Genomic DNA, 21,998 nt, shown 5'->3' on the forward strand with positions numbered 1-21,998 from the left:
GAATCATAATGTACAGTACCATTAGTATGTACTAAGACACAGTTGATATTACTAATATGTCATGCAGTATATTGTATTATGTAGACCTTATACTATAGTTAGGAATGATCAATTAGGAGCGGTTTGAGTGGTCACTGTGGTGGCTGCAATTTGTGAACATTGAGTCTACAGTCTACACATCAAAGGCCTCAGGGTTTCTGTATAATTGCATACTTAGTGGCTTCTATGATGATATAAAAGTGGTAGACAGACAGTAGGAGTAAGTATAATCATTGCAATAGAGAAACAAGTCAGACAACTAGATCAGTTCATGATGGGATCAGGACTGCTTACAGGATTTATACTGGTAAGATACAATATATATGATAGTGTATGGTACTATCTTTACAGGTTATACTGAGTGCATGTTACACAAATGGACTAACATTGAATGACCTGTACCCATATGGTACAGAACATGGGGACACCATGAGGACTGGAGATAGTCCCCCCATAGCACCATTACAGCCTTCAATTGATAATTTAGTTGGACTTGGTCCAGCTGGACTTACAGCAACAAGATACAGAGTTAGTAGCTACACACATACACACACACAGTGCAATTGTACACTAACCATTATCTGTTCATTTTATTAGTAACACAAGTTATTGATCATTTCTCAGTTTATAGCATTTACTTATACTATTTATAGGTTATACTCAATGGATACCTGGCAATTGCAAGCGATGATATAAATAAACGTATCGATTTGAATTTGCTCACCCTGCCTTCAGCCAGTGATTTTTCCAATACTAAAGTATATGGTAGGACTACTGCTGATCCAGGGCTGATAAACAGAGCAATGGATCAGATTAATGAAGCATTTCCTTATGCTTTCTGCCGTACATCTCCTCCTACACAATTAATAATAGCAACTTGGATAGATTATCTAAAAGCTAGCACAAACCTAGTTAGTTAATAATACATGAAATACTGTTAATAATAGCTAGCTAGCTACACTCTAATCACTTTATTCATTATTATTGTTAGGGCAGTAACTTCCAGGCAATTGTTGTAACTAATGGAAGCATTACATTTGGTATTGCTCTATATGTCAATGTACGCATTGCCACAGCTATTATCACTGGAATAAGTTCAATAGTTAATGTTTATGTACCACCTGATCCATCTTTCTTTCCATTTGGCACTGACGTCATGGATGCTCCTACTATGATGTCCAATAGCACCACACCAGGGACATATATATTTTCAATGAATGATATATTACCAGGTATGATCACTGTAGTACATGTATCAACTGTTCCATTATAACTTGCTTATCTTTTATAGATACTTGTAATCTTGCCTGCTTCTGTAAGGCCAGGCTTTTTCAGTTCGTATGTGAGGCTAGGAGGATTAATGGAGAACATGTACCAGCTTCTTGTAATAACTAATGACATTTAATTGTATTGTATTTTTTGTTGTTTTAGTTAAAAATAAAGTCAATTTTATACTTTAATAGTAGATAATAGAGTAGAGATTATAGTTGTTATTTTACCAACATTAATTTTATTATAATTTTTGTCATAGATTATTTTTAATAACTATTTTGTAACAAAATAAATGTCATATACAAGGAAAGGAAGAGAAAAGGAGGGAGCGTCATAAAGAGATTGTAACAGCTTTTGATTATAAAATCAACTAAGAGACAGTACAGCAGGTACTATCATAAAAAGAAAGATCCTATTTAAACAGATAAGCTGTATTACTATATACTGCTGGTGGTAGGTGTACACGAATATACTTTAGGTGTACATGATGAAGTAGTGTTGAAGAATGCAAGCATTGACATTACCAGTAATTAGTGACAATTAAGAAATCTTACCATTATCTATCATCATGTTACAAGTAATATGTACTAACATGCATAAGAATTTAATTTTGCTGTTGCCAAATTCTGTAATTATAATACAGAAACCAGTGAAGGGCCTTTGATGTGTAGACTTGCCATAGCTCCAGTTACAATACTTTGTCACTGACTGTACTTTAATTAAAATGACAACTGTTTTCTTGTACTCAGTGTCTGAGAGACGTTTGGTTATTATTTCTGCTTCTTGTGTTAGCAATGTATTTTTCTCATTCCACATACAGAATCTTGTGAATAATTTCCATCATGCATCCTGATACAATCAAAAAAATTTTGGTTGACAAAAATTTGGAGCTCAATTCTATCATCAGCAAGTGCTATGTAATAGTCACACAGTATTTTTTTGAGATCCTTTCTACACAACAACTACTGTGGAGGAGTCAGGAGATGGTGAATAGCCATGCGGTACTATCATGGTACAATACACTATTAGTACTGTACTACTATGATGCAGAAAAACATAGATGCTACCAAACAGGTAACCAGGGGTGACAAATGATACTCTAATGTCTATAATGGTGCAGGTGTATACCCTCAAGGCAATTTATACATATTTAACCACGGTGATTGTGTGATAAAGCATGGATTGGTGAAAATGCAAGCATTAACAATACCAGTCATTAGTTTAAGAAATCATACCATTATCTATCATTATGTTACAAGCAATATATGGTAATACAGTATGTACTGACACACATGTACCTGAACACAGTTGATATACTAATGTCAGTATTTTGTATTATATAGAGATACATCAGTAAACCTTACTTAGGAATGATAAGGAGTGGTAAGGAGTGGTGGCTGCAATTAGTGAACATACATACAGTATTGTAACTGGAGCTATGTCGAGTCTCTTCATCAAAGGCCCTTTAGTGGTTTCTGTATATACTATACTATAGTATTTTATATTTTCCAATACTATAGTATATGGTAGGACTACTGCTGATCCAGGGCTGATAAACAGAGCAACAGATCAGATTAATGAAGCATTTCCTTATACTTTCTGCAGTACATCTCCTCCTACACAATTAATAATAGCAACTTGGATAGATCAACTAAAAGCCGGCACAAACCCAGTTAGTTTATTAATTACTTAATACATTAAAATACTGTTAATAATAGCTAGTTACACTCCAATCACTTGTTTATTTATTATTTTTCGGGCAATAATTTTCAGTTAATTCTTGTAACTAATGGAAGCATTACATTTGGTATTGCTCTATATGTCGATGTGAGCATTACAACAGCTACTACTGGAATAGAGTCAGCCATTGGTGGTGTTTCTATAGCGGCTGATCCATCTTTATTTCCATTTGGTACTGCTGTTATGGATGCTCCTAGCATGATGCTTAATAGTACCATACCAGGAACATACATATTTTCACTGAATCATATACCACCAGGTATGACTATAGTACATGTATCAACTGTTCCATATAACTTGTATATCTTTTAGATACGTGCAGTTCTGTCTGCTTTTCTTGTAAGGCCAGACTTTTCCAGTCAATATGTGAGATCAGGAGGATTAATGGAGAAGATGTACCAGCTTCTTGTAATAACTAATGACATTCAATTTAATTGTGTTCTTTGTGATTAATATATATAATTACTGTAAGAGTTAAAATAAAGTCAATTTTATAGTAGATACTAGATATAGTTTTTTCAAACATTATTTTATTATCATTTTTGTCCATCATAAATATCATTTTTAATAACTATTTTGTAACAAAATAAATGTCATATACAAGGAAAGGAAGAGAAACGAAGAGAGCGTCATAAAGAGATTGTAATAGCTTTTGATTATAAAATCAACTAAGAGACAGTACAGCAGGTACTATATAAAAAGAAAGATCCTATTTCAACAGATAAGCTGTATTACTATATACTGCTGGTGGTAGGTGTATTATACTTTAAACTACACTACACATGAATAGTTCTGTATGTGCGAATGAATGAGGTTTCCAAATGCTATGGAGACCACTGCATGGAAGCCATGCAAAAATACTTCTGATTAACTAATCGTCATAACTGTGTCTCCATTATGGTCAAAACTGATCAACATCTCCATAAGAATTTGTAAACTTTAGGCTTCATAAATACTTCATAAGAGGTGCTTATTCATTATTTAGACACACATGATGAAGTAGTGTTGAAGAATGAAAACATTGACAATACCAGTAATTAGTGTGAATTTATTAAGAAACCACAAACATCATGTTACAATAATAATACAGTATACACAAGTAACATTTTGCTGCTGTCAAATTCTGTAATTATAGCTACAGAAACCAGTGAAGGGCCTTGAAATGTAGACTCGCCATAGTTCCAGTTACAATACTTCATGACTGATTGCACTTTTAATAAAATATTGGCAGCTGCTTTCTTGTACTTAAGAGAGACTGTTGTATTATTGTAACAGAGTATTGCTTGGCTATTATTGTTAGATCTACTTCTTGTGTTAGAAATGCACTCTTGTCATTCCACTATGATACAAAATCTTGCAGATAATTTCTATCAAATAAAACGGGCATCCCTAATGCATTTAAATAAAAACTTGGCCGACAAAAATTTGGAGCTTAATTATTATACATGATAGTAGACATTAAAGTCAAAAATTTTTTTATACTGCGGAATAATAAAAAATAATTGTAAAAAATAATTAAGTCACAAAATGCCAGCTGACAAACAAAAATTACAATGACAATACTAATAATAATACTACATGTAATAATATACTAAGAATATACTAAGAATATGTTACTTAGTAAATCCTGAAGACTTGCTTGTACTTCCTCATCAGTTGCATCTTTCCTTAGTCCTTAAATAAACATTTTTACTATAAATAGAATATGATATACTAAATATAGCATCTACAGCTAATAATAAGTATTAATAACTATTTAATAGCTTAATTACCAGGTTTATTCTCAGTATTGTTTCTCATCATACAATTCCAAGGGGTTCATTGATCTCTTGCAATGACTCAGCATATTTCAAATCTTCATTATTTAGCTGCATACAGATGCACATCATAATAGTGATAATACATTATATTAATGTATTATTATATCTACATGCATATACATGCACTTGCATATAACAGGTAATGGTCTCCTCATTAACACTCTGTACAAAGAGAAATAATAATTAAAAAATACATGTACATCCATAACTTAATTATACCCATAACTGATGGTTGCAAAACCTTGACATAGGTAGCCCCAAACTTTCTACATGGCAAGGAAGGTATATCATCAGTAAGATTTATGCATTACTCACACAATATTCCTTTGAGATCCTTTGTGCACAACAACCACTATGGAGGAGTCAGGATATGGTAAATGCAGTCATTGAGTTACCAGGTACTATGATACAAACTGTACAATACTTTGTAGTATGTACTATGGTATTTATACATTATGATGCAGACAGATACAGACGCTAGCCAGAGGTGACAAACGGTAGTTTCCAATCCCTTTCATTTACTCTAATGTCTATGATGGTGCAGGTGTATATCCTCAAGGCAATTTATTTAGGTTATTACATATTTGAGTCAATTGTGGTCCTTGTGTATTAAAGCACTGATTGGTGAAGAATGCAAACATCGACAATACCACTAGAAGTCTAGAATCATACCATTATCTATCATCATGTTACAAGCATGTGGTAATACAGTATGCACTAACACACATATGTACCTGAACACAGTTGATATTCTTATGTCAGTATAATTTGTATACATACAGTATTGTAACTGGAGCTATGGCGAGTCTACACATCAAAGGCCCTTCACTGGTTTCTATAATATTACACACTTTGTGGCTTCTATGATGATATAAAAGTGGCAGACAGTAAGAGCTGAATTTATTGCAACAGAGAAACAACTATCAGTTCATAATGGGATCAGGACTGTTACCAGGAATAATACTAGTAAGATACAATATATATATGATAGTGTATGGTACTATCTTTACAGGTTATACTGAGTACATGTTATACAAATGGCCTAACATTGAATGACCTGTACCCATATGGTACACAACATGGGGACACAATGAGGACTGGATCTAGTGTTTCAGGAGTATTTCTGGCTCCAATTGATAATTTAGTTGCATTTGGTCCAGCTGGAGCTACAGCAACAGATTACAGAGTTAGTAGCTACGCACACACACACACACACACACACACACACACACACATGCACACACACACACACACACACACTATTAGTACTTTAGTTTGTAATGTAGTGCAGTTGTACACTAACCATTATCTGTTCATTTTATTAGTAAAACAATTTTATAACATTTACTTATACTATCTGTAGGTCATACACAATGGGTTCTTGAGACTTGCAAATAATGGCAATAATAAATTTATCTTTTTGAATTTGCTCCTTGTGACTTCAGGTGATTTTTCCAATACTATAGTATATGGTAGGACTACTGCTGATCCAGGGTTAATTAAAAGAGCAATGGATCAGATTAATGAAGCATTTCCTTATACTTTCTGCAGTACATCTCCTCCTACACAATTAATAATAGGAACATGGATAGATCATCGAAAAGCTGGCACAAATTTAGTTAGTATATAAATTACTTAATACATGAAATACTGTTAATAATAGCTAGCTACACTCTAATCACTTTATGTATTATTTTTAGGGCAGTAACTTCCAGGCAATTCTTGTAACTAATGGAAGCATTACATTTGGTATTGCTCTATATGTCAATGTACGCATTGCCACAGCTGATACTGGAATAAGTTCAAGCATTAATGGTGTTTATGCAGAACTTGATCCTTTATTTCCATTTGGTGCTAATGTTATGGATGCTCCTAGCATGATGCTTAATAGCAGCATACCAGGGACATATATATTTTCACTGAATCATATACCACCACCAGGTATGACTACATGTATCAGCTGTTCCATGCAACTTGTAAATATTATAATTATTCTTTTAGATAGTTGTAATTCTGTCTGCTATTCTTGCAAGGCCAGACTTGTTCAGTTGGCATGCGAAACTAGGAGGGTTAATGGTGAAAATGTACCAGCTTCTTGTAACTATTAACATTCTATTTCATGGGGTTTTGTTTTTGAGATTGATATTGTTTATAATTAGTGAGAATTAGCAAAGTAAAGTCAATATAAAGACAGTTGTTATTTTATCAACGTTAATTAAATTTTCATTTTTGTCTTAGATCATTTTTTAATAGCTATTTTTGTAACAAATAAATGCCAGACTCAGACAAGGAAAGAAAAAGAAAAGGAGAGAGTGTCAAAAAAAGATTGTAACAGCTTTTGATTATAAAATCAATTAAGAGACAGCTATATAAAAAGAAAGATCCTATTTAAATTAACAGATAAACTGTAAACTGCTGGTGGTAGGTGTACATGAATAATTATATTTTAGGTGTACATAATGAAGTATAATGTTGAAGAATGCAGCCATCATACCATTATCTATCATCATGTTACAAGTAATATGTACTAACACACATAAAAATTTAATTTTGCTGTTGCCAAATTCTGTAATTATATACAGAAACCAGTGAAGAGCCTTTGATGTTTAGACTCACCATAGTTCCAGTTACAATACTTCATCACTGATTGAACTTTTAATTAAAATGGCAGCTACTTTCTTGTGCTTAATGAGAGACTGTAATTGTAGATATGTAAAAAATTTTTTGGTTATTATTATTACTTCTTGTGTTAGCAATGCATTCTTCTCATTTCGCATGCAGAATCTTGTGGATGATTTCCATCACAGAAAATGTGCATCCTGAATCCCGATACAATCAAAGAAAATTTTGGCCAACAAAAATTTGGAGCTTAATAATTTTTGTACATGGTAGTAGACATTATTTTTATACTGCAGAATAATCAAAAATTGTTGTGAAAAAATAAGTCACAAAATGCCAGAGGACAAACAAAATTACAAAATAGTAGTATACTAATAATATAATAGGTTATTTAACTTTAATAGTTAGATGACCTTGTCAAAAATCATGCATGATCCAGGCATGATTTTTTGTGAGGGCATAGAAACGATCCATTTCCAGTATCTATGCCGGCACACAAACTCTTTCTCGCGGCGAGCTCAGGCTCACCCCAATTAGCTTACTCCATCAAATGAAACTTGCTTATTAGGCAATCCATGTGACTCTGAAGCTTCTATTTATAATTGTAATATTTTTAATTAAAAATAGGACATTAACTTATTTCAATGCATGGTTTCTTTCTATGATTAAAAATTAATCTCAGTGATAAACAGCAAGCAGTTATAATGACAAGCAGTACCACAAAACCGCCAGCAGCAGAGACACTTACAGTGATAATAACTACATGAATCAATTATACTCTGAAAAATACCCGAAGCTATAGCACATGCTTTTTCAAAAAATCATCCCAAATTTTTATTACATTTTCTAATACATATTGATGTCTTTATGCTGTGTAGAAAGTTTGAGCTGATTCTGACTTCAAGTTTTCAAGTTGCAGCCATTTTTAAAAAGCAAAAATTCAAAAAATACCCAAGGCTATAGCCCATGCTTTTTTCAAAAATGGCCAAAAAATCACCCCAAATTTTTAATACATTTTCTGATACATATTGATGTCCTTATGCTGTGTAGAAAGTTTGAGCTGATTGCAACTTCAATTTTTCAAGTTACGATCATATGATATTGTAGTACATGATATTAGTATTAGTTAATTGTCATTTATTGCTATACATGTGTGTATATTAATAAGTATTATATACCTACTGTTCTTTCAATTGTTTTAATTTCTTTATTAAACATTTTTGATGCACTCCTCATATTCTGATGTACTTCCTTTACATGTAAATGTTCTTCACGGGACAAATTTTCTCCTTGTTTTTTAATGTCATTCTCTCTCTCCTGAGTCTCCTCTCTCTTGTCCAGCTCCAGCTGGATAGAATGAACAATAAAGGTTTCTCGCTTTGTCAAAACAATTTTGGGTCTAAAAACTCTAAAAATTAAAAAAATGAATAAAAAATAATTATTATTGTTTATTTAAAAATTTTTTAAATATTATAATGAAAATAAATGAACTCATCCACCTCTGTAGGGTTTACCACATCAATTATAGTCTCCCATAGCCAGACCCACCAACTACAATAAGTTAGATAATATTTTCACTGTAAATATACTTATACCCATCACCTGAAATACAGTATATCTGTTTCTTTCGGCTTACACTTCAGGCATTAGTGAAACTCCCAAGTGCTACCCAAAGTACTCCTAGTGTTTCTAGCTGTTACTGTAGCATTAGGACATCAATTAAAAAAACAAGACCAATCTGACAGTTTAATGAAAACAATTAATATTATTATTTAAATACTATAGTCTAAACATTAACAATGATAGACATACAACCAGTCTAAATGAGGCCACTCTAAATAACAGGTAAGCATACAGCTTTTGTTTAGCACACATTACAAGTAAGAAGACACTATTCCAATCACAGGCATATCTGCAACAGTAGAACCAGCTTCTTCTCTCCCTCCTTCTCTTCTTCCCTCTACACTTGCAGGAACATAACTAAATAAATTATATTAAAATATTATTATTTACCATCGTTAACATGATGAGGTAAATTCCTTGCAGCATCAGCTCCATCATTGGTTTCTTGTCCAGTAGTGGTAACTCCTTTACTTTTCTTATCAGGTATTGGTGGTGGATTAGTATCTCCTCCAGTAGCTCCAATTACAGTAGCACCACTAACAGATACTACCCCATCATCATAAGACAGGACTGGAGGAGCTTTTGATTTAGGCCTCACTGATTCAATGTCAACATATTGAACTGTTGATACTTCAGTTTTTGCTAATAATTTAGTACCAGTTGAAGGTACTACACCTAAATCTGAATATATAGGCTCTTTAGTAGATCTAACTCCTCCTCCTGTAGGAACTTCCTTTGTAGGATTGGCAGGAGGTTCATTGGTGTTTGTTGATTGCAAAGGACTGAGTTTCTAAAAAATAAAATAAAATTATTCATTTAGAGGGAAGCTATCTAAAGGCTGCTCTAGTAGCTCTGGAAAGTCTGGAAACTGACTACAGTCATGTGAATGCGGATTCACACAAGTCAATCTGCCACCAACTTTTTTGTTTGAGAATTGAAAGAAAACTTGATAGCAGTTTGATCTAAGAGTTCCTTCTATAGATTATAGTCCTCATTATTAAGATTGTGGAAGAGATTGATTAGAAGTTTGGCTTTGTTTCTTTTAGTAGTTACATATCTCCTCAATTTGGCAGCACTCATTCTTGTCAATTTATTGGGTTACATGTATTTGGGTTATGCTGGTGTGTTTGCTATGTTCAGAATATAGACCCAGCAATGAGGACAAGGTCTGAATGATGCATGCAGGTAATGGTCTCAAAAAAAGAGAGTTATACTAAGAGCTGAACTGATTAATTTATTTCATTTAATCTTATTCAAACCATGTTCAAACAAAGTCAATTGATGGCTCTAGCTTGCCCCTCAATGTTTACATTCACCTAGTCTTATAAGCATACTGTCTCCTCAGTAAGTACTTGATGCACGGGCAGAAGGCTATTATTATTATTATTAAAAATACAAATAATTAACATATTAATTAGCTTACTCCATCAAATAAAACTTGCTTATTAGGCAATCCATGTGACTCTGAAGCTTCTATTTATAATTATAAAATTATTATTATTTCTAATTAAGAATAAGACACTAACTTCTTTTATTGCATGATTTCTTTTTATGATGTAATCTCAGTGATAAAAAGCAAACAATTATAATGACAAGCAGTACCACAAAACCACCAGCAGCAGAGACACTTACAGTGATGATAACTACATGTACATATGAATCAATTACTCCAAGTATTAAATATAAGCTGAATTACCTGATGATGTTCTTGTTGAAACAGTTGGAGATAAAGTTGATGATGCTGTAGGAAGAATACTTGCAACTATTAAAACAATTATTTTATTAAAAATAATAATAATAGTTTTAATACACACAAGTACATGAATGAATAATACTTACTAAATGCTAGTATAAATGGTTCACTACTACCAACACCATTGCTAACCACAACAGTGATAGTACACTGTTGGTTTAGTGGTACTGGTACTGCTCCTGTTATGTTCATTGGTTGTCTAGCTTCCTCCACTAGTCTAGTATCATTGTATACAGCTCCAGTTCCATTACACTGTATAATAACTGTAGCATTTCCAGGAGCTTCACCAGTACACTCAACTGTAACCTATAAAAATAATTACTTATACTATAAATATTAATAGCATGATATTACTGGTATATTGAAGGAAAAATTAGCACTAGTTTGATTAAATGCTGCTATATTTGAACCTGCTTCTGTAACTGGTCGTGGTACTAAATAAACATAAAATCATTTATTCAGTAATTTATTGTTAATTGTACCTCTTTGATATGAGAATGTATTATTATTAGATATTCCTTCTCCTAATACATTAACTCCAGTTATAACATATGTATAACGATGAATAAATAAATTGGTATCCACAAACTGATAACTGGTATCATATACTGATACAGTAGTCACTAGTCTACCAGTAATAGCATCATATATCCTTAGTATGTAATACAGTATACGAGATACTCTATCATCAACTGTAGGAGCAGTCCATGTTATATCAATAGTAGAACAGTCATCAATCAAAGAGTTAATGTTAGTAACTGGTCCAACTTTACCTAACAATAAGAGAAATGGCTGATTAAAAAATATACATAGCTGTAATTCCTTACCAAATCCAAGAGAAGGTATAGGTAAAAATTCTCCTCCATTATTACTTAGTGATACATTAACAATAAATGTATTTAAATTATTAGGCACAGTTATTACTCCAGTAATCATCAGTTGAGAATTAACTTGTGTTAGTATACTGGTATTATCTTGCATTTCATTATTAATACTCAGTATAATAACAGTGATATTGTTAGGATACTGACCAATGCATAACTCACTGACCTATAAATAGAACAGATAAAAATAGTATCATGTCTATAAATAGAATAAACATTATCTTAACACATAAACATGCAATAGATAATCTATCTACTAGGAAAATCATTCACATAACAATAGCTTATACATGTAGATAAGGTGACTATAGTGATATACTTACATTAATACTGATATTCAATGATATTAGTTGTCCATAAATTACTGGTACCACTGATACAGGAGGAGCAATAAGAGGAGCTGAAAAAGAAAATAATTATCAATAAAAACATAGAAACATACACAGTGGATATGTGTGTGTCATGTGTTATGGTATAGGCATACAGGTGGATAATGAACCACAGTAATACACTAAGCTAGAAAAAGTAATGCCTGAGGCTGTTGATGCACATTTATCATGTTCACACTAGAGTGGTTTCAAATTAATGTGCATCACTCTCAAAACTGCATTGCCAATGTGAAAAGGCCTATAGTGTATAATAGTTAAAGGAAATGTATGCAGGCATAACAAGAAAAGATAATTATCAAACCAGGCATGTGTATTTATCTATCTAGGAATAAAAGGTAGTTTTACCATTGCAGAGTAAAGGGAGTATTCATTACCTGTTTCATAATAAAAACTGATATTGTTGGATGAACCTATTCCAGCACCATTAATAGGAGAAACTGAAAAATTATTCAATATACAAGGATCAGGATTAGTAGCTGATAATATAATACTCTTGTTAGTAGTAGCAATGTTCACTAATCCATTGATTATATAGTATCCAGTGATAGGTACATTATCCAGTGTATAAGGAGCTGTCCATGTTAATAATACACTGGATCCATTAATAAAGGTATAATCCAGATCAGCAACACTAGCCAATAGACCTAAATAAGAGCCCGGAATAATGACACAATTATACAGAGATATATATACTAACCTTGTATCATTAATATTACTGTATCACTGGCCTCTGTCTGAAGAGGACTGAGAGTAATAGCTGTACAATTAATTTCAGTATTATTATTATGATCATAAGCTATTGCTTGTAGCTCTGCTCTTATAGTACTACCGGCAGTACCACTTATTGATGGACTAAATCCTTTAGCCATAACATCTGTATGGCTACCTGGTATATTATTAACTCTGAAACTAAGTTCATCAGCAGTAGCTTCACAAGAGAATACAACAGTAGAGTTGAGTGTTGTATTAATAGACAGTGGCTGTACTGTTAGATCTATACCAATTAAAAATCATAATAATGAGTTAAACTATTTCTGATAACTTACTAGATTGACTCAACTGAAATGTAAGGATAAAGGATAAAAGGATCATCAAAAGCCAGGACATATCTCTTCAATAGATAATAGAGTAAGAATAAAATGTAACAAACCCTAAAGTCAGCATTCAGCAATTTTTATTGCTTAGCAACAATTAATGCAATCAAAATAATGGCATATTGCTACGCCCACGCAAAAGCTATGTCTCTTATGCCAAAGACGAAGTAGCTAAGCCCTTCTGTTCAATTTTTTACATGTTGAATGTAATTTTCCTTCCTTTGCTGCTAAGAGCATGGCTGCAGTGCATTGATTGTCCTAGTAAGTAGTAATTATAGTCATTCATTTTACTATGATTTTTGTACATTACATTTACATTTTTAAAAATTAATAATTATTATTTAAAAAAATTAATGTACATTGATAGTGTTGTATTGCTGGTACTACTGTACCTATTGCAGTTAGTTACTGAAACAGTGACATTACTTTATACTGACAGCTATAATACTGACACTAATACTGACATTGCTGTGTGCTAGGAGCAGATCCAATAAACCAGTTGAACAGGTTCAAACAAGATGAAGGAGGAGCAACAGCTTCAGTTGCTGCATACAGCTGCATAGATATTAGAGTCTAATATCTATGGTTGCTGTGTATGATGAGATCACTACTACTAAAGGAGGAGCCACCAGTTCTGTTCCACTAACAGGTAATCCAGCTTATGGACCATTGAGAAATTAATGCACTCATTCTCAAGTTGTTTTCTATAATTATAATGTGGTTTGATTATAGTCACTTTAAATTCAATTATTTAATTCAAAATCTTTTATAATTATTGTTCAAAATGTTGCATTGTTTTTTAGTTATGACCTTTTGATGATGTAAAAACTTTTTTAAAAATATTTTTCTCAATGTGTACTTGTAATGAGTAGTTCCTCGTCTTCATGTTGTGTATCAGTGTTACTCTATAAATGAAAGAGAAGTCAGATAAACACAAAACAGTTAGCAAAGTACACTTATAAAGGCCTTTTCACACTGGCACAAGTAATGCGCATCAATGCGCATTAATCGTGTTCACACTAGAGTGGTTTTGAATTAATGTGCATCAATGTGCATCACTCTCACTTCACCTCCAGAGGTGGATTGATGTGAAGTGATGCGCTTCGATCAATGTAAACCAATGGCAACAAGAACACAAAATGATACATAATTCAGCTGCTAGTGTGAACACGATCAATGTGCATTATTTCAGCTGTATCAACAAAGCGCATCAAAGTGTATCAAAGCGCCTTGAAAACTGTGCCAGTGTGAAAAGGCCTTTAATCATACACTCATGTGTATATCATACAATAAATTTTATTGAGCCACACAAAATTAATGTGTGCACATTAATACCATCAATGACAAAGAGATACCATATAGGGGTATACATGTATTTCATGGGGATTTAATTTCGCTAATTTCATGGCTTCAAAAGTTCGTAAAAATTTTTATCTATGAAAATTATTTTTTATCATACTAATAATGTACAGTGGGTTGAAAAGTGATTTTCATGAAATATTTTTCCCGGGAAATATACCCCCTACACGGTATCATAGTACATGTATATATACATGTACATGTACATGTACATGTAGGGGCACACAACATAGGCACACCATAACATACAAATGCAGATCATGGGCAATTGGGCATGCATACATGTATACCTCAGAGTGACTTTTAATTGCGGGTACTAAATTTTGCGATTTTACCACGAGGTAGATTTTGCTGGTATTAAAAATTGCGATTAAGTAATTATTACTAATAGTTATATGGCATCATGATGTCATTATTAACAATTGCACGTATTAATAATTGCAATTTTTAACCCAAACGCAAAATTCGCAATTAATAGTACCCGCATTTAAAAGTAACCTTAAGGTAATATACTACACATCATACTACAGTTCATGCTCATTATGATGCTCATTTTATTAGAAGACACATAAAAGGCATAAACAATAAGACAGTGTGTTTACTAGTTCAATGTAGTTCAGTAATTAATTAATAATAGTTTCCGTGGTTACCTCCCCTTCCTCAGCGTGTATCATAAAGTCTCACACGAGAATACGTGACTTGGTTGATGTCCTTGGGTCTCTGGTTAGGTCTACCAGATGACAAAAAACTATGATCAAGATCAGCATACTGGGCACCCTCTTGAGGTGGTGCATTACGAGATGCTTTAGATTTTCGGATGGTAGAAAATTGTGATTTTGCTGGTTTAGGAGGAGCTTGTCTCTTAGAGGAAGATGATTTAGTAGAATAGTCTACATCAGCATATTTAAAACCCTTGGGAAGAGAAAGAGAGAGAGAGAGAGAGGAGAAAAATCAATAAATAATTTAACAAGACAATTATTAGTGTGTACTTATAGCAATTTTCATGATACTGACATTTGGCTGGTATTTAATTTAGCATTTTAATCATTTAATATAAATAACTAGTTTTAATAATTTAATCAGAAATCAAAGTTAGCACAGACTTACTGTAAGTTAGTAACTTTTAAAAAATCGCTAAAATTCACTAAATTAAATAACCTCAAACAGTTGTCTTCTTAAGGTAAAAGCAAGTATTAATTCACACAAACACAACAACCATTTGCCAAACCAGTTATACAGTCATTATAATAGTAACGTACCAGAGGGTGCCTTTTTTTCGAGGGCTGTAAATTTTGCAGATTTCACAATTTTTTAAAAATTTGCAAAAATTGTTTCCGCAAAAATTAAATTTATATTGTACAAGATGGCAGACAACATAAATTTACAAAAATTAAATCCACAAAATAAAAATCTGCGAAACCCATAGCCCTAAAAAAAGCCATATCATATTGTTTAAAATAATGACAAGCAACATCATCACAATCAACATCACATTCACACATTCATTACAGCCACATTATTATTATTATTACAGATAATAATGATACCTGATAAAGTATTACTAACTACAAATTTCCCATTAAGTTAGGCCCCTTTTACACTAATCCATTCTCACATGTAAACGGAAACTTTTTGATTCTGATACAGCTTCTGTTTACACTAATACATGAAAACGCAAAATGAAAATGAAAAACGAAAACAAAATGAAAGCAAAAATGAAAACGGATACACCGAAATGGATACTTCTATAAACGAATGATAAATCTTATAAAAATGCAGCTGCTGGACACCTGAAACGAATAGTAGCAAAAACAACCCTGATTCAGTGAAGTGGATTAGTGTAAACGGGCCCACCACGGAAGCTCTGCCCCCTAGATAATGATCTGGGCCTTAAAGACAACACAATAAACATAAAATAAAAGGTTAAGACAACACCTAACAAAAAACAATTTTTAAAATGTAGGTACATGTACATGTAAATGCAATGCAGGTGCAACGACTAATATTTTATTTTTAAGTTCATTCTCTTGAGAAAAATAACAATAGAAATACAATAATCAAAATCATAAAGGTAACTGGAAGTAATAATACACACACACACATTATGTACATACATGTAATATATGTACATGTACATGTACACTTCTTGACAATTAAACAAGATTTGGCCCAATGATTACAAAGAAATCGATACGCCATTACATGCATACATGTACATGTACATGAATGGGCATATACATGTACATGTACAATGAATGTACATGTACATGTACACTATATAATGAAGATAATGACACACATGTACACCGTGAACATACATGTAATAACATACATATGTACACAACACATCATTGACATTACATGTACATGTACATGTTCATGTACATGTACATGTACATGTTCAAGTACATGTTCATGTATATGTCACCACACTAAGGTGATCAATAGAAACACATGTTGATTTACATTTTCTGTGTGTGACAAATTGACAATACCATATATCATGAAATTTATGCGACAAAAATTTTTTGCAAATTTCACGATTTTTGCTCTGTCGCAAAAATTGAAATTGCAAAAATTTTGCAGCTCCATTGCCACGTGGTGCAGTTTGCAAAAATTTTATTTCAAGAAATCTTAGAAAGGCAGGATTCGCGAAAATTTTTTGTTGCATAAATTTCATGGTTTTTTGGTAATAATAAGGTAAGGCTTTTATGAATAATAAAAACAGTGTTTAGTTAGGCAGCTGTCTGTGTCTGTGTGTTTAAATTTACTTCAATTGTTTCTTGAGCAACAGAAGAATCTGGTTTGTCTTTTTTTTTCTTCTTAACACAACATACAATAGCAATCACTAATATTATAACCAAAACTGCCAGTGCCAGTCCAACGATGGCAATTACCATACCAGCAATAGCACCAGGACTAACTATAAATAATTAATAATATTATTAATATTGCGTATGGTTACATACATACATGGTAATGTTGTTTTAGTAGGACTGTTTGATGGAAACATACTGCTTGATGGAAACATACTGCTTGATGGAGACATACTAGGAATTGCACTAATGCCTGAAGTAAAAGAAAAAGGGAAATAATTACTAGGAGTTGCACTAATGTCTGAAGTAAAAGAAGAAGTAAAATCAATTGTACTAGTTGAGGATATTTCAGGTACTGATGTAGCAAGTATAGCTAAAGTACATAAAATATATATTTTATACAATATACATGTATAATAACCAACTTATTGTAGCTGATGTGATAGGACCAGTTCCTAATATATTAGTAGCAGCTACTCCAACAGTATATTCTGATCCCACTATAAAACCAGATAGAGTTCTTGAAAGAGTAATTCGAGCTTCACCACGATATTCTACAGCAACAGTTTCAGATACATCAGAAACATTATAATAAATGTAATATCCATTTGTAAGAGGACGAGGTGATAAAAGTGGCTGTGGCAGTAATAATAATAATAAATTAATATAACAATAAAAATCAATTACTGGTTTCCATGATACAGTGATGTTAACAGTTTCGTTAATATCAGTAGGATAATCAGTTTGTGTTAATGTCAGATTAGCAACAGATAAAGGAACTAAGAATAATAAAATATATTATTCATTATCTGCTAGAATATCTATTACTTACCATTAAGTATTAATGTAAGATTTACATTATATGGATCAGGACCATATCTACCACCAGTATCAACAGCAATTACAGTAAAAGTATACAGTGAGTCATTAAGTGAAGGTATTGGTAAACTCAGACCCACATCAGTAGATGTAAAATTAACACTATCAGTTGCACTAGTCCTCATAACAATGTAATGAGAGACACAAGGATTGAGACTTCGTAAATGCCAATCCACATTAACATAATCAGAGGGAGCTGGTCCATAGGCAAAACTACCAATATAAGGCATTGGAATATCTAAATACAGTAATTTTTATCATGATAGTATGACATAAATCTACACATACCTGCTATTACAATAGAACAGTTCATTAAAGTCCCAATAGCATTTGCACACTGAACAATATAATTATTGATATTTAACATAGGAGTGAATGTTATATTAGAAACAAGAGACGAGCCATCAACAGTCAAGACAGTATTGAACTGACGACCTGCAATAGGAACAGTATCACCAACATCATTTCCAAATTCAGTATAAGATACTCCACCAACAATAATGTCATTAGTATTTAGCACTCTCCATATAAGAGTGCTTGCTCCACTGTTACACTCATAGGTAACTGGTTGAGAGAGACACACTAAACTGGGGCATGTAGTGAACCGAGGAGTACCTATAAATCTATAAAGTTATGATTTTCACAAGCAAGAACTTGCCAGACACTAGCAAAGTTAAATAAGAGACAAACAAATAAGAGGTGAGCTTTGTCTTCATTATAGGTCTCTTGATGCGTATCCTAGTCTACTATCTATGGTAAGACAGGCGTGCGCGCACGCTTAGCTCTTAATATAATGGTCCATATGGGGGCGTGATGTTTTCGTTACCATGGTAACGGAATCCAAAACAACAATGGCTACCAGTGTCAAACCTACCAAATGTGCTCTGCGGTACAGTCCCCCAACACTGGTTCTCTTTTATACGGACCGGTCGACTGGTAAGGGATTGTTTCTCATTCTTTTACTTTCCTGATTCGTTTAGGGAAGAACAGACGCCGATCAATGCCACTGAGAGGTCTTAAAAGAAATTCAAAGTATGATTAATGCCAGTATTATTTAATGCCATTCCATACACACTATAGTGTGTCAGAGTATGTCACTGAACTAACTAATAATCCAAAACACAAGAAATACCTAGCTGGTATTAAGAGACAACAGGTATTATATGGCCACGCCTCTTCCCCCTCTCCTCTCAGCTCCTACACATAATTTTATGCATACATGTATGTATAATCTAAATTATTTTCTCCTTCAGCTTTTATCACTCATTGAAAAAGTCTGCAAAGCTCAACCTATAAAGAATATCCCTAATGGCAACAAGACACTGGATGAATCCTTAACCAGTCAACTGCAGGACTTGCCTAAGTTATCTCTGTTGACATCTCAGTCGCTAAAGAAGCCTCCTCCATCTTCATTAAATAAGTCGCTTGATGATGAACTTGATAGAATTCTTAATGGCGATCTCATAGAATCAGATGATGATGATGATGATTTAGAAGAAGATAAACTAATTTCAAAGCCAGTCACTACTACAGCACCACCAGTCACTGCTACTAAACCAGCAGTCACTGTATCTAAGGAAACTGCATCAAATGTTGTGTCTACTGCAGCATCTACCCTAGCTACTGCTACTAAGCCAGTTACTACTCATAAGGATACCAGTATTGCATCAATTGTTATGTCTACCAAATCTGTTACTACCTCCAGCGCTGCTCCTAAATCTTCGGGTACTACTAGTGCTGCTTCTAAATCTTTAACTACTACTACTAGTGTTGCTTCTAAATCTTTAACTACTACTAGTGCTGCTTCTAAATCTTTTACTACTACTACTACTGTTGCTGCTTCTACTGTGAGTGACATTAAACCTTCAGCAAAAACAGCTTTAACCAGTGACCCATTGACTCTATCTCCTGTTAAGTCGTCAGTCGGGCAGTCCTTGCCTCCATTGGGATCCCTGCCTCCATTAGTTCCTCCTGGTAATGCAAAGCAAGCTAGTGCTGTGTTTCCTAGTGCTTTGGACTCCAATCAAAGCCTTCCAACACCAAAGCAGCCAGCCAGTGGAGGGGCACAGCCTCCCACTGATGAATACAGTTTAAAGGAAGAACCATTGAGTGAGCTGGATGAGGATCTGTCCCTCAGCAGTGATGATGATGATAATGATCCACTCATGAATTCTGATCAGCTCAAAGCTGCTCTAGACAACATGAAAGTGGTCAGCTCAGACGACGAAGATTATAACAAGCTCCCTGATGAGAAATACAAGAAGATGAAGGAAGAAATGGACAAGGAGTTTGAGCAGTTGCGCAGCAAACCGACCGACCCTGACTTTGTTTATGACAAGGAGGAAGACTATGGTAAACCGGTAATGGAGAGTGGATGGGATACCCAGAGCTCATCATCATCATCAGTTTTTTAATAAAACAATAATTATACTTTACAATCTTATATTATTATAACATTATGTTAATAATTATAATATATGTTTTTTTAAGTAGAGAAAGGACATGATATTTCTTTATTACAGTTGCCATATATTAGACGATGAGGGTACCACTCACAGTAGACGAGGACTTGAGTTTAATCTTCAAATGCTTTGGTAGCAACAAGTGAACGGTAACTCTTTGGTTTGCCTAGACAGCAATTACAATGTTATGCATGCAAAAATTACACCTCGTTATGACTATACTTTTAACTGAAGAATGCCCGAGGCTACTACTGTCATATCTCCAGTAAGTATCTGCGACGTATAGTACAACCATCTGGAGATGATTAGCCATAAAGTTATGACAATCACTAGCAATAACTTACACATTATCTGATGTAGCACTTTCGCAATGTCCACTACAGAAAGCCACCGTAATTCTATCTGAGCAGTTAAAATGATCTGATGTAACACGCAACTGGACAGATGCTTGTAGGTAATACAATCCGTCAACTGGTGGAGTAATGAAACCACTTGCCAGATCAACTAATGAGCCTATCTCATAGCCACTAGGATTTCCCTAACAATAATCGCATTATGAATTCACTTAGTGATGAACTTGTTGGTTTACTGTGGTTAGAAGAGTTAGTCTCAGGGACTGTATGTTATTCACTTCTATGTCTTGGAGGAGATGTGCCCGGAAGGAATGACCAGTAATATTTACTGCTGAATCAGGCTAGGGAGAGAGTTGGGGAGAGTAAGAGGAGAAGAAGTGTGTGTATGTGTGTGTGAGAGAGAGAGAGCGTACTTCATCAGTTGGTATTGGTTCTGTTGTAGGTGGATTGGTTGTAAATATTAAAAACCTTTTCTGAACATTTTGACCTTGCTTGGACTAGAAGAGAGAGTGTTGTGTCAAATTAACATGTGGTTTAGAGACACAATATAGTCCCTTTCTAAATGCAGTGTTCACAATTATACCCAATGCTTCTCCATTGGTATTGGCTCATACATAAAGTCTGTACAACATATTCAAAGACCTTACCTCTCCAGAAAGTGGTAGACTCCAAGTGCTTCCAGCAAACAGGATCAGCATAGACAAGAAGACGTTCGTAAACATTATTTCTTTGAAGTTGCTTCGGTTGGGCCAACTCCTCAGCTCATTGCCTTATATACAAATTGTGTAGGAACTCCTACAACTAGTATACTCTGCATTATACTGGAGCCTGACGTTAGCCCAATGCACACACACAATAATAAAAATTAGAAAAGCTATACATAGTTCATTTATGCA

General features: G+C 33.6%; 7 protein-coding genes and 1 long non-coding RNA gene across 9 annotated transcripts; 4 read left to right on the forward strand and 4 right to left on the reverse strand.

Moving 5' to 3' along the window:
* The first annotated feature begins 16 nt into the window (after positions 1-16).
* LOC109585903 (uncharacterized) lies at positions 17-1,499 on the forward strand. Its single transcript, XM_020002046.1, has 5 exons — positions 17-346; positions 391-567; positions 693-950; positions 1,031-1,271; positions 1,331-1,499. The coding sequence occupies exons 1-5, from the start codon at positions 311-313 to the stop codon at positions 1,432-1,434; spliced, it is 816 nt and encodes a 271-aa protein (XP_019857605.1). The 5' UTR covers positions 17-310; the 3' UTR covers positions 1,435-1,499.
* Positions 1,500-2,355: 856 nt separating this feature from the next.
* LOC109585902 (uncharacterized) lies at positions 2,356-3,586 on the forward strand. The gene is made up of 4 exons (XM_020002045.1): positions 2,356-2,385; positions 2,807-2,983; positions 3,085-3,310; positions 3,364-3,586. Exons 1-4 carry the CDS (start codon positions 2,356-2,358, stop codon positions 3,468-3,470), a joined length of 540 nt encoding a protein of 179 aa, XP_019857604.1. The 3' UTR covers positions 3,471-3,586.
* Positions 3,587-4,192: 606 nt separating this feature from the next.
* Positions 4,193-5,713, reverse strand: LOC109585912 (uncharacterized). Its single transcript, XR_002186728.1, has 3 exons — positions 4,824-5,713; positions 4,669-4,743; positions 4,193-4,418 (listed from the first exon to the last, which is right to left on the reverse strand). It is a non-coding gene; the product is annotated as an uncharacterized LOC109585912 (long non-coding RNA).
* Positions 5,714-5,757: 44 nt separating this feature from the next.
* Positions 5,758-7,155, forward strand: LOC109585911 (uncharacterized). The gene is made up of 5 exons (XM_020002055.1): positions 5,758-5,837; positions 5,884-6,057; positions 6,235-6,489; positions 6,572-6,812; positions 6,873-7,155. Exons 1-5 carry the CDS (start codon positions 5,805-5,807, stop codon positions 6,977-6,979), a joined length of 810 nt encoding a protein of 269 aa, XP_019857614.1. The 5' UTR covers positions 5,758-5,804; the 3' UTR covers positions 6,980-7,155.
* Positions 7,156-8,536: 1,381 nt separating this feature from the next.
* On the reverse strand, positions 8,537-11,383 carry LOC109585913 (uncharacterized). Its single transcript, XM_020002056.1, has 8 exons — positions 11,349-11,383; positions 11,221-11,300; positions 10,953-11,172; positions 10,810-10,875; positions 10,640-10,756; positions 10,537-10,586; positions 9,504-9,903; positions 8,537-9,450 (listed from the first exon to the last, which is right to left on the reverse strand). The coding sequence occupies exons 3-8, from the start codon at positions 11,056-11,058 to the stop codon at positions 9,365-9,367; spliced, it is 825 nt and encodes a 274-aa protein (XP_019857615.1). The 5' UTR covers positions 11,059-11,172; positions 11,221-11,300; positions 11,349-11,383; the 3' UTR covers positions 8,537-9,364.
* A 2,232-nt stretch (positions 11,384-13,615) lies between these two features.
* Positions 13,616-19,013, reverse strand: LOC109585904 (uncharacterized). 2 transcript variants are annotated; one of them, XM_020002048.1, is made up of 9 exons: positions 18,946-19,013; positions 18,576-18,902; positions 18,241-18,525; positions 18,096-18,187; positions 17,834-18,044; positions 17,566-17,661; positions 17,364-17,515; positions 15,243-15,504; positions 13,616-14,138 (listed from the first exon to the last, which is right to left on the reverse strand). In XM_020002048.1, the coding sequence occupies exons 1-8, from the start codon at positions 19,001-19,003 to the stop codon at positions 15,253-15,255; spliced, it is 1,473 nt and encodes a 490-aa protein (XP_019857607.1). In that variant the 5' UTR covers positions 19,004-19,013; the 3' UTR covers positions 13,616-14,138; positions 15,243-15,252. The 2 variants fall into 2 exon arrangements, with proteins under 2 accessions (XP_019857607.1, XP_019857606.1); XM_020002047.1 differs by having other exon boundaries at positions 17,566-17,781.
* Positions 19,014-19,111: 98 nt separating this feature from the next.
* On the forward strand, positions 19,112-20,801 carry LOC109585909 (flocculation protein FLO11-like). The gene is made up of 4 exons (XM_020002053.1): positions 19,112-19,223; positions 19,268-19,319; positions 19,368-19,443; positions 19,541-20,801. The coding sequence occupies exons 1-4, from the start codon at positions 19,115-19,117 to the stop codon at positions 20,699-20,701; spliced, it is 1,398 nt and encodes a 465-aa protein (XP_019857612.1). The 5' UTR covers positions 19,112-19,114; the 3' UTR covers positions 20,702-20,801.
* Positions 20,798-21,864, reverse strand: LOC109585910 (uncharacterized). The gene is made up of 6 exons (XM_020002054.1): positions 21,750-21,864; positions 21,516-21,599; positions 21,339-21,443; positions 21,094-21,287; positions 20,972-21,044; positions 20,798-20,915 (listed from the first exon to the last, which is right to left on the reverse strand). Exons 1-6 carry the CDS (start codon positions 21,822-21,824, stop codon positions 20,820-20,822), a joined length of 627 nt encoding a protein of 208 aa, XP_019857613.1. The 5' UTR covers positions 21,825-21,864; the 3' UTR covers positions 20,798-20,819.
* Between the last annotated feature and the right edge of the window lie 134 nt (positions 21,865-21,998).

This window comes from Amphimedon queenslandica, unplaced genomic scaffold (assembly GCF_000090795.2).
Source record: "Amphimedon queenslandica unplaced genomic scaffold, v1.1 AMPQUscaffold_12986, whole genome shotgun sequence".
NCBI classification, from domain to species: domain Eukaryota; kingdom Metazoa; phylum Porifera; class Demospongiae; order Haplosclerida; family Niphatidae; genus Amphimedon; species Amphimedon queenslandica.